Source organism: Cyprinodon variegatus, unplaced genomic scaffold, assembly GCF_000732505.1.
Source record: "Cyprinodon variegatus isolate N-32 unplaced genomic scaffold, C_variegatus-1.0 Scaffold69, whole genome shotgun sequence".
NCBI lineage: Eukaryota > Metazoa > Chordata > Actinopteri > Cyprinodontiformes > Cyprinodontidae > Cyprinodon > Cyprinodon variegatus.
In genome coordinates, this window is record NW_015150522.1 from 1511567 (window position 1) to 1523742 (window position 12176).

Here is a 12176-nt window from a genome sequence, read left to right on the forward strand (position 1 = left end):
AACAGAAGTGCACAAAGGGCAAAATCATGACATCTAAATGATTTAATTAATTTTACTTTTCCATTTCTGAGGCTGTTGGAGGTATAAAAGACTCCATAACAATCTCAGTGAGACGGAATAAGGTTACACAACTTTAAAAAGCAAAATTTCAGGTTTTTAATGAGGCCATTCTAATGAATGGTATGCTAAATTTGTACCCATCAGATGTGTATTCATGTTGATATTTCAACTCTAAAATTTAAGTAATTTTACCAAACTTTGACTCTTTTTTTTTTTTTCTTTCTAAAAATACGTTAGAAAGGAAAAAATGGTAATTGCAAATGGTATGTTCCTTCCATGATTGTGTTGCAGCACAATGTTTTTTCAAATATTTTTCCTAAAATATTTGAAAATGCGTGCTTAAAAACTAAGAATATGCTGCTTTTTTTTTATTGAAAGGCTTTTCACCAGGCATACATTTGGTGATTTGGGGAAAACGGCTTATTTCTAGCGTTATCTGTCTGCAGCAGCCATTCCCAGATCAACTTTCCTTTATAGTTCAGCTTGCCTTTAATGATTCCTGCTTATGAAGGCTCCCTGTTTATGCAACTGCCTCGCAGACAATGACACACCACTTCTGCACCTGTACTGCAGTGTGGTGGTTCTAGATTTCAGTGGAACTGAACCTGATTGAACTTGTAAATTGGGATTTCTTGGTTGGAAAAGTAAACAACTAAAAGCAATATTAACTACATTATTGACCACTAGACTGTTTTAGATAAACTGGAATGGTCATCTGCTACACAGTGCCCAGTTAATTAAACTAGAACTGCTGTATTTTATGAAACATGTGTCTGTGTTTCTAAAAATAAATATTGAAAACACTACAATTTTTTTCAGTAAATATATTTATTTACATTTCACCAGATGTAGGTAACAATTTATGCAATCTAGACATACAAAGAAATAACACCATAGTGTATAATCATAGTGTATCAATGTGGAGTGGCACTTGGAATTATATCACACATGAGTATAAGGGAGGTGTAAAAAGGCATGAAAAGCCAAGACACCAGCCAAATTCTCTCAATAATTAGAAGCAATCCTGCCCCTTGTCAGCGTAAATTACTGTCAGCTGTTTCAGTCCCAAATGATGGCCAATAAAAAAATGTCACAAAAATCACATGACTTGAATCTAATAGAACATTTATGAAAAGAACTAAAGATCAGAATTCATAGAAGAGGCCCACGAAAACTTCAAGATTTGAATGTAGTTTGTGGAAGAATGGGCCAAAATCCCACCTGAGCAATGCATACGAGTAATTTCTCCACACAGAAGGTATCTTGAGCTGTCATTGCCAAAGGCTTTTGTACAAAGTATTAAATACATTTCTGTAAATGTGTTCAATACTTTTTCCCTGTGGCATTCCACATTATTAGACATAACTTAATTTCTGGACATCTAAAGTTTGACTTCTAGGTAAGTGTGGATTGCATGGATGACATCTGGTGAAAATAGTCAATGGTCAATAGCACCTCTAGAAATATATTTACTGAGAAAATGGGGGCATGTTTAATAGTTATTTCACCTGCTGTAAATGCATCTGGGTAACAAAATCTTATAATGGAGGGTGCTTTGGTCTGCCATTCATTTTCATTGAAAACTGTCACATTTTGTAATGTTACTACCAAAAACCTTTACATTTTTCTATTTGTTAGATCAACTCAAACAATAGAGAAACTGAGAGGGGAATCTTACATGTTCTCTTTTCTTTTTGACAATGAAATCTCTAAAGTAAGTTTGTATTCGGTGCACTTTGTCATATTTAGAACATGTGACTCTGAATAGGCGCAAAAACTGAGACAGTTGGATTATGAGAAAAAGTTTATTGAAAAAAAATGGAAATGGACAAGATTGGATTTCGGCTGGTCGGTGGTCTGGTGAGCTCTGCTGGAAAAGATAGGGAGGATGGTGAATAAACTTAGCTTCGGGATTTGTGAGAATTTGGTTTGGATGGTGAACTCACAGAGGTGGCGGCTAGGGCTTGGTCTGGAGGAAGAAGTGCTGTTCAGTGATCCTGGTTGTTGGTGCAGGTCCAGATTCTCTCTCAGTGTTGGTTTGTTGGAGGGTGGACAGGCAGGCGAGTGCTGCTTGGTATCTTTGGTAGAGGTAGCATGTTTTGCATGTTTATGCAAAGTTTCTAAGTTGGGACTGAGTTGGAGACAGTACAAGTTCAAGCCTCTAATGTAGTTAAAATGCTTTAAGTAACTACACTAACTAAATTAATGTTCAAAACCTACTGTCGACTTTTATTAAGATTTACAGAAACAAGTATTTACAGGTGTACTGATCTGATTGTGTCTGTTTTCCCTGGAAAAATGGCAGCAGGAAGCTCTTATTCTCTGAATGGAAGTGATAAGCGTCATCATCTGGAAACAGTGATTATATCTGTGAAATGAGGAGGACATGCTATAAACAGCCAAATGATATAATTACCAGCTATTATTTATGAAGAGCTTCCAGGCATATGAAGATAATCACTGAAGCGCACTGCCAAACCTTTTCTCATGCAGGTCGAGTGCTCTTGTCAGGGAAAAATGAAACTATTGGGTTTGTGACAGGTAATATTGTCCCAGATGGACTTAGGAAAATATTTCTAAAACCCTGAAACATTGAGCATCAGAGGGGAGAGTTTGGGCCTTTTTTATGGTCTTTGGACCCATCCCCAGGTCAGCCCACAAAGCAGCAGCTTACAGCATGTTAACTATGCAATCTCCATTAGGTCTGACAAAGGCGCATTAAATCAAAAACGATTCATTATTGATTTAAAAGGAGCACAGCAAATTAGAGGTTACAATAAGGACTAAGGCTTTACACATAAACAGCCTATTATAGGATTTTTGCAAAAGGATCACCTATGGATAACTGTTAGGAAAGATACTAATAAACTGCTCAGAGTGCATTTGTTTTAAAGGTTACCGACTAAAACTCCCATAACTCTTGACACAGCTTCAGAGTGGACCAATTATAGGTAAATCACTTCAAAATAAATTGGAATTTTCTTCATGGAACAGGGGCATTTGTACCTACCTAAATAAATACAAGTGTTGTAAAATACAAGTGTTGTATGTGTGAAATATTTTGGGAAAATAAAGCAATTCCCCCACCGAATCACCTTTTTTGATCTCGACATAAAGACATAGAGTGTGAAGCATGACCTTCTTTTGCACTTTTTTTAAAAACAGATATTGTGCAGCTGTTTATTAAAATGTAAACATGTTAAACGAATTTGCTTATTTAAATTCAAATTGATACTGAAAAAATACTTTTTGTGGTTTAACATCTACAACTGTTGTATCTATGTGCTCTGGAAGAAGCCTGATGCATATATTTTTATCTTCTTAGATTGAAATGGAAAAAAATTGCCAGTAGTTTACTTTTACACTAAATCAAGAGCCAGCTGCCTTGTTTGTACAGATTTATTGTGTGCCACAAAATAGTCTCACGGTGTTCTAACTACAACGGAGGCTGTAATACATTTTAATTCTAACCTGATTAATTTATTCCCAAGCATATAGCAATCCTGCATCTACCTCCTTCTGCCGCATACTATTAACACTGGCTTTTATCTTTTATGTTGTTATGCTTAGATTCGTTTTTTCTGTTATTTTTATTTATTTATTTTTTTTTAGCAGAAACAGATCTAAGTTCTGCAGTCCATCTCAGAGCTAATCCAAAGAGAAATGGCAGCCTGCCCTCACACCTGTGACCCAGTTTGAATCTCCACTGGGTTAATGTCATGATGCAAGTTCAGCTGCAGTGTCTGTGTGGATTTAATTGACAGTTCTGTAAAATAAAAAAGGTTTTGTGACTTTAATTTTTCATGTGTATTATTATATCTTATTCTAAAGCATGAAACAGGGAAAACTGATCTTTACAAAGTGTGCCACAGCTCCCTGAATGTCTGTGACATTTTAGAGCTAAACTCTAAAACTAAAGATTGAAAACTTTATTAAAGAGATTAAATAACCAACCTTAAATTTTGTTTTAAAATTTGAGTTAGACTTATAACTAAACTAGTAGTTTCTAGTACAATACTGCACCAACTATTCTACTCTACCAGAGAACCAGCAATACAGTGACCCAATTCAAGTGTTTTACAATTACAGAATCACCACCATAACACGACATGAGAGAAAAGTCAACTTTTTGTAATTACATGTCTCAACAAAAAAAAATGCATTTTTTGCCTGATGTGGTAAATGCCAGATTCAACATTAAAAGTGTTATCTTTTATTTATACAACGTCACATACTAAATGTTTTAAAAGTAACCGGCCCTGCTTTATATAATCCGTATTTGATTTGTTTTTTGCATTTAAATTCCATTTTAATTTTTGTATTTATTTGTCCTTGGGACTCGTGTCATGATCTTTGTCATTACATTAGTGCTTCCTGTATAACATTTATTTACCTGCTGATAGCTAAGTCTAGATTTAGCAAGAGCAAAAGATTTTGAAAGAAATAATCTAAATTTGAACAGAGGTTACTTAAGGACCATTATCCCCTGAAGTACAAATAACACAGAAACAGAATAATAACTCAAAAGCAACCCAAAGAATTTAAGAATATTAAATATAAAAGATGTTTAGGAACTCAGGTAAAATAAAATGCTTCAGCTGCTCTCAGAGCACACAGTCACAGGTGTTTGTTCTTCTATCAGGTTGTTTCTTTCCCTCATGCATTAGACAGGATATAGCAGACAGTGTTGATTAGCCTGGTTTCTCACAGTAACACTGATTAATTTCCTCTTCAAACACTTTATTTTGCTTTTTTGTACCATTTGATAATTTTTTTCCTGCTGTGGATTACCCTTTTTACTTCATTATTCATTATTGTAACAAAGAAGCAGCAGCCATTCTTTCTAATCTTATCAGATTTAATAGGCATGCTTAATGTCAGCTTTTAGACCAAATTTAAAATGTTTCTTTCACATTTTTGTTTAAGGTGGAAATTTCTTAGATTCACATAGTTAATTTTTTTGTAATCAGTTTTTTGTTTTTATTTTGTTTTTTCCTGCTGTTCTATTCACCAGGCATGGCTGACTGAGATCCATGAATACGCCCAACAGGATGCGGTGCTCATGCTGCTTGGAAACAAGGTAGTGATCAAAGATATGATACAACTTGTTGATACAAGTTATTTCCATCCATCCATGTTCTCCCGCTTATTCCGTCAGGGTTGCGGTGATGCCGTAGCCTATCTGCAGCAGTCAGTGTGGGGATGGGCGGGGTACACCCTGGACAGGTCATCAGTCTGCCGCAGGGCAACACAGAGACACACAAAGACATGCAATTATGTACACTCACACCTAAGGACAGTTTGAGAAGCCAAGTAACCTAACAGTCATGTTTTTTAACTGTGGGAGGAAGCCGGACAGAATCCAAGCATGCACAGGTAGAACATGCAAACTCCATGCAGAAAGACCTCAGGCCAGGAATCGAACCCAGAACCTTATTGCTGCAAAGCAAAAGGCAGCCCCAGGTTATTTCCTTGGTGTGCTAAATGTATTCACAATAGTTTTTTAAGCTCATATTTTATGTTTCTGCAGATTTTAATGTAATTAAATCTGTTGGAGTTGCTTTAATTAAAATTATATTTATTTTGTGTTTCGTTGCAGCCACAAATTGTGCGCTCTTAAAATTATTGGTAATCCAAGTTTCTGAAGGTCTTAACAACAGCATTCTCTTACCTAACCACACCGATTATTTTTGAAATATCCTTATTTGCTTTTTATAGAAATTGATGTAAAATTATAGTTTTCACCAAGGATGATCCATAGGAGCCTTTAGAAGAAAAGTCTGCTTTAACAAGCTCATCGAGTGATTAAAATTTTGCACAAAGAAATTCCTTAACCTGCAAAGCTTTCTTCAGCACATGAGCTGCAGAGTAAAATAACAAAATGTACAAATGGACTGTTTAGTCGCGCATCCATCAAGTGCCAAATCTGAGTTATTGCTACTTAAAGCACATGTTGGCGGTGAAAGATTAGTTTTGATCATAACACGTTATTCTTCAGTATTTTTCCTTTCTGTAGTTAGAAATGGGGGGGGAAAAAACTCTCTTCTTTAAGTTGTATTTCATGTAGACCCAGACAGACATTCTTCTGTATTTTTTCAGTGTCATGTAGGTTAGTTTAACAAAAAAAAAAAATAGGCATTCAATAAAAATGGTAAAGGTCCTTGACTTAGATTATATAAATATTGGCCCTGATGATACAAGGACATTTTAAAGGCACTTAAGAAATCAGTGAAAACAACTTTCCAATACTGCCAAATATTCCTTTACAATTTGGAAAAATTATTTTAGCTTTTACAATCACTGCAGTCTTTGTTGATCATTATTTTGTATGGAAATTGTGTATAGAACCTTTGGGGTAAATCAGATGTTGTGTTTTATGCTTTTGAATGAAGTTTGTAAATGTAAAAATGCTTTTTTAGGCTGATGCAACTCATAACCGTGTGGTAAAAAGAGAAGATGGTGAGAAGCTTGCCAAGGTAAAGACTTGTGAAAATTTGTTTGATTATGTTTATTACAAAATGCAAATTTACACAAACGCAGAAAAATGAAGACCAAATTTAAGGTCAGTGATAAACATTAAATGATTTCATTCTACAGGAGTTTGGGGTTCCTTTTATGGAAACCAGTTCCAGGTCAGGCCTGAATGTAGAGCTGGCTTTCACTGCTGTGGCCAAGTAAGTATAGGTCTATCTGTTGCTATTGGAGACAAGTTCTTTGACTTGTTTCAGATGAAAGTTATTTCATATACATTTCACAAGACTAAGACAGCTCTGCTACAAGACGCTGATGCTTTATATTACAGTAAAAAAAAAAATATCAACATATCAGGTGTTTTTTTTTCCTAGAAAAGGATTATGGATCTAGACATGATGCTTCATTATATTGTAAACAAAATGTTTGAATATTTCTTGAATGCATGTTTCATTGTTTTATTACACTCCAAATACTTCAGTTAGTGTAATTTACAAGGTTATAAATCAAATACCAAATACAGAGTTTTGCCCAAGTCCCTCAGTCCTGGAAATGCATTGCAGTGGCACTATGCTGTAGGATTGCTCTCTTTAGCAGTGCTGTGAACATAGACACAGCTAAATATATGGCACTTCTAGTAGAGAACCTGTAACATGAGACTACATCTATCTTAGTTCAAGCAAGATATCAGCCTAATCATACAGCAAGAGCTATAGTTGTATGGTTTGAAACCATAGATGTTACTGTTTCACAAAGTCCAGACCTAAATTCAATTTGCAATCTATGGCAAAGATTAAGAATCCAAGAGACTCTCAGTCCGATCCAATGGAACAAAGGCTATTTTAGAAAGGATTGGGTAAATTTTGTTGTCTTTAAATTTGGAACACTAGTGGAGAAAAGACATATCCCATAGGATATGCAGCTGTCAGGTTTTTCTTATTTAGAATAAGAAATGCCAAGTATTAGCTACTGCTGTGCACTGAAGCATGAACTAACTGTGTACCTTTTCATTTTTGTTGTTTTACCACAGGGAGCTGAAATACAGGTCAATGAAGGATCCGAGTGAAAAGTTTAAGCTGCATGAGTATGTGAGCAAGGAGATGAAAGGTGCTGGCTGCTGTGGGACCTAAGTGGTTGAGAGTTTGGGTTCATGTCCTAATTAAATATCATTTTAATCTTGGAAATCATCTCTGGACTTATCAAGAACCACAAGTCATCTCTTCCTGGCCTTTTGTTCTGCTGGTTTTAATCTACCATGATGCTTTTCTTCACCTGCCTTTTTCTTTAACTGTAAACGGAGACCAAGGTTAGGATTGAAAAATAAAAAGAGAACAGCTCAATTAGATGCAATTCTGCTTATAATAATTTTTGCCTCTCAATGCAGTGTCACAGTCTTATGACCATTAACATAATATGTGTGGGTTATTATTTAATTATTTTAATTTTATCATAAGATTCTTCTTTATTTTGAGAAGATAATTTCGTAAGGCAGTTATGTCTAACATCTACCCATTACATCCATTTTGGCTTTCCTTTTTGTTAAAATGTTGCATATTAACCCTTGAAACTAGATGTTGTGATGCTTTTTCTGTCCATGTTTCAGTGAGGTAGAAATGAATCAGCTGGTTCCAAGGAGTTTGTCGACTTGCCAGCACTAATTCATAATATTTTGAAGATATATGGGTACATAGTTGGGAAAATACATCCTCTCATCACACCACTGGAGCAAACTGTTGTTGCTATTTTTTGGTACAAAACTTATGAAAAGTGTTAAAAAGAATCTTAAGTGTACAGATATCTGTAACTTATATTTGTCATCAAATGCTGTACCTTTTTTCTTAATCTTAATCCTAACTGGGGTAGCACTGTGGTTGAAAGTTAGACCTGTTCAATTTTAGCTGGGGTCTTTTATTTTGTTCTATTTTCATGTTCTCCTTATGCATGCATGGGCTCCTCCCAGAGTCCAAAATCCTGCATGCTAAGTTATTTGTAGATTTGAATCCTCTAAAAGTGTAAATAAGTGTGTGAGTGGATATTTGTCTCACTTTTCATAAATGTTGGCTCTGATGGAATGGGAGACTTCTCTAGAGATCAGCCAACCTCCAACATGCTGAACAACTGTGATAGGCACCAGCATCTTAGTGATCATAAAGTTGAGCAGAAATAGAAAAAGTATGGATGTAAAATCATTTGTTTAAATGCACTATAGCCCTGATCTACTATCCCAAATAAAAATCACTAATTGCTTGTGCAAACTAAAGTTTCACATGCAATTAGTGGGCATGTTGCAGGGGATTGATGTGGAGAAGACACAGTCAGAGAAAGGAGAGGACGTCCTCTGCTAGTTAAAATAAAAAGAAATAATAATAATTAGATGAAATGGAGGCACAAACACAGGGTAGCTTTTGGACCACAACTGTCACAATTTCACATAAAAAATCATAAGTTTAAATATCAGAGATTCTAATTCTATTATTTGAAAGGAGAAGGAAACTACAGGTGGTTCAACAGCATTCAAATACAAAAGACAAACTTTTATGGTCTATTTTGTTTTTTAAATGCTATTCACTCCCACTGCATAACTTAAGTCACAAAAAAGAGAAAAACAAGCAACTCTAGATTGTGCTTTTTCTACAACATAGATATAACAGACGTCCTTAGACTGTGACATACAAACAAAAGCTATTTATTTCATAATATGATATATTTAAACATTTTATAACTGATTGAAAAAGAGAGTTTAACTCCTAAAAATTATCATTTACATATTAATCACTGCAGTTCATTAACTGAATCATTCCAGTTATCAAAAGAGAATTTATCTAAGCTACATTTCCACTTGACCTGATGATTGTACTGACAGGTGCAAGGCAATGCGTCCTCCCAGCGGCCCCTCACCTCTAAAATGAATCACTTGCCACCGGTGTTGGACAGCAGAGTGATGCATTTAGACACAAAAAAATGCAATGGTGCAAGGTGCTTTTCTCCCCAAAATAGCATCTCAAAATGTTTGAGTGTCCAAATATGTAGAAATGAAATATTCTCTCTTCTGGCTGTGATTACACCAATGCCTTCTTCTCCCCACAATCATTGCAGGCATTTTTATGGTTGCTTCTTGCTTTCAAATGTGCTCAATAAAGATGTCCTGCAGTACTGTACCACACTTTTCAATAATTAGCATATTTTCTGGAATTTCATGAAGGTAAACATGTTTCATAGAATGTGCCTACCATTTCGTGGATATCAAAGGCGTATGTAGATCAGTTTAGCTCATGTTATTGAGCTTCCCCTTCTTTTATAAATGCAAACCTTTAGTAGATCAGGGTCTATATGTATTGCTATTAAATGTGCCAAATATGTTGTAAATACTAATTTCTTTGCATTAAAGTACCTAAAACTACGTAAAATGGTGTTACCTTTCATATTGTATTAGAAATTGTTTTTTTGTTGATAAAAGCCATTAACGGTATATTGAACAATTTTTTCAGAAATGTAGGTTAGAGGCAATTTTTGCATAGCCTTGCATGTGCTAGACCATCCAACCTACTATTCTGCCATTTGGCAAAAGACTCTCTCAAATACACTCTGGCCTTACTGTATTTCTTTCTTCTGATGCCTTCCACTTCTCATAAAATTGTATAACAGTTTGCTTCTTGTAATCCTCTGCCATTTTTAAAATATACAGTGAGAGGAGTGGAGCTATGGGTGAAAAAGATGCTATATGCATACATGATCAATAAAAGTGCTCATTGACAGAAAAAGGAAATGTGCATGTCACAAAGACAACCAATAGATACGATTATCCACCTAAAATGGCTGAAAAAAGAACATTCACCTTACTTTTAAAAAAACCTATGTCTGTTTACCTGTTGGGCGACTGTTTGTGTATGATTTTGTCAGCAGTTCTCTCCCATATACTCCCAAAAGCACTCGGTGGAAGGAAGGGAGACTTCTTGAGCTGAGAGCAGCTGATACACTTCTTTTTAAATAATTCAGTGAGTTTTGGCACTTAAAACTGAAATGTGTTACAAAATAAATCATTAACAAATCATATCAAAACAAACAAGTCACAAAAGTGTTTCATATAAAAAAACTCATCAGACAGTAAGAGCTGTGGGTTTACCTAGCACTTTTGCTTCATGTGTTAAGTCAGGCTTTTATTACAGAAAAACAATATAATACACTTTAGATAACATGTTAATGTGAATTTTGTTTTAACCCCAGTAGCAGTGTTTACAGACAGTTTCTCAAGAGTGCAGAAAATAACTGATCCTATACAGAAAAAATAAACGACTACAGCAACAAAAATTGCATTGGTGAGCAGGAATCACACTGGTTCAGTTTGTATGTTAAAGGTTTTCAGGCATATACATGTCATTGTTGTTCTTAAGGAATATGATCAGTACTGGTTACCAAAAATTCAGGGTAAGAGACAAATATCGGTATTATTTGTAAAATTTGACGTCTGTTAAAAGTTGTAGACTGCTTCAATGACTGTTGCTTTTTTTCCCCATGCTATTATATAAATTCATATGTAAGATGGATAGTGCCATGTTTTCTTAGGATTGTTTGGACATGTATGTTTCTATCTGTCAACAAAATAAAATTAATTATTTGGGAAAAGCACAAAGGATTATTTTTGATTAAATATTTGCATTTATAGACTCAGTTTTGATCACAGAAACCATTAAACTGAAAACCTCACTCTCCTTCATGTTGATGTTGTCTTTGTTCATAATCGGTCTTAGACTAGAATCATTGCTGTAGAAAACAGTGCAGATATTAAATTGGCTTCAACACATTTTAACAGCAACCATAGATTATCATAGGGTGATTTCATATGCAGCCCTGCAGGCACCAGTTAGGGGAAATCAATGAGCCCCTTGAGATGTTAGAGAAGGTTCAACAGTAAATTTTACATTTTTCATTTGTCTCCCTCTACTGGAAGAACATGCAATAACTTGTCATCCATTAAAAAAAAAAAGCAATTGCTATGAAAACATGGATTTAGCTACAAATACAGTTAAGAAGATAAATAAATACAATTGCACTTATGTATACAGTAATGCAAAATAGCATGCAAATGTGACGGAACCTACACTTGCTAGACTTACATTATTATTTTGGTGTTATAATCTGTTAAATGGATCAAATATAATTAATTTGTAGTAAAGATCAGTAATTGCAGTGTTGATGATTATAGAATAGAACAGATGTTGCCTCACATCCATGAAGCAACGGTTTTGTCCTGTTTCTATTGTGAAGGTGGAATCAGGCAGCAAATGGGCGTGTGATATTAGAAGAGTCCAGGAGCCTTGGATTGACAGACTTTTTCAGAGAATGAGGTCTTGCTATGTTATTGGGGTCAAGGAAGGTGGCAAGGTGGTTGATGAAGAGGAGGAGTTGTCGTTGACGAAGCACTTTGACCTTTGTATCAAACATCAGTTTCTGTATAAACCTCTTTGAGACACACTTAGAGGCTCAATCACGGTTTGCGTTTAAAATAGGCCTCCACTGCAGGAAAAACAAAGCAAAACAGAAATAACACAATAAGACTCACTCTATGAGATGACAGACAGACAGACAGACAGACAGACAGACAGACAGACAGACAGACAGACAGACAGACAGACAGACAGACAGAC

General features: G+C 35.2%; 2 protein-coding genes across 2 annotated transcripts in view; one reads left to right on the top strand and one right to left on the bottom strand.

Moving 5' to 3' along the window:
• Positions 1–10817, top strand: part of LOC107083124 (ras-related protein Rab-26-like) — a 72146-nt gene extending 61329 nt beyond the window's left edge. The window contains exons 6-9 of the mRNA XM_015372123.1: positions 5075–5140; positions 6480–6536; positions 6658–6734; positions 7562–10817. Coding sequence (XP_015227609.1) covers positions 5075–5140; positions 6480–6536; positions 6658–6734; positions 7562–7661 — 300 coding nt within the window. The 3' untranslated portion in view covers positions 7662–10817. The remainder of the gene's footprint in view (positions 1–5074; positions 5141–6479; positions 6537–6657; positions 6735–7561) is intronic.
• Positions 10818–12012: 1195 nt separating this feature from the next.
• LOC107083140 (arf-GAP with dual PH domain-containing protein 1-like) overlaps positions 12013–12176 on the bottom strand; it is an 18789-nt gene continuing 18625 nt past the window's right edge. The window contains exon 9 of the mRNA XM_015372138.1: positions 12013–12045. Within this exon, the coding sequence (XP_015227624.1) occupies positions 12013–12045 (33 nt within the window). The remainder of the gene's footprint in view (positions 12046–12176) is intronic.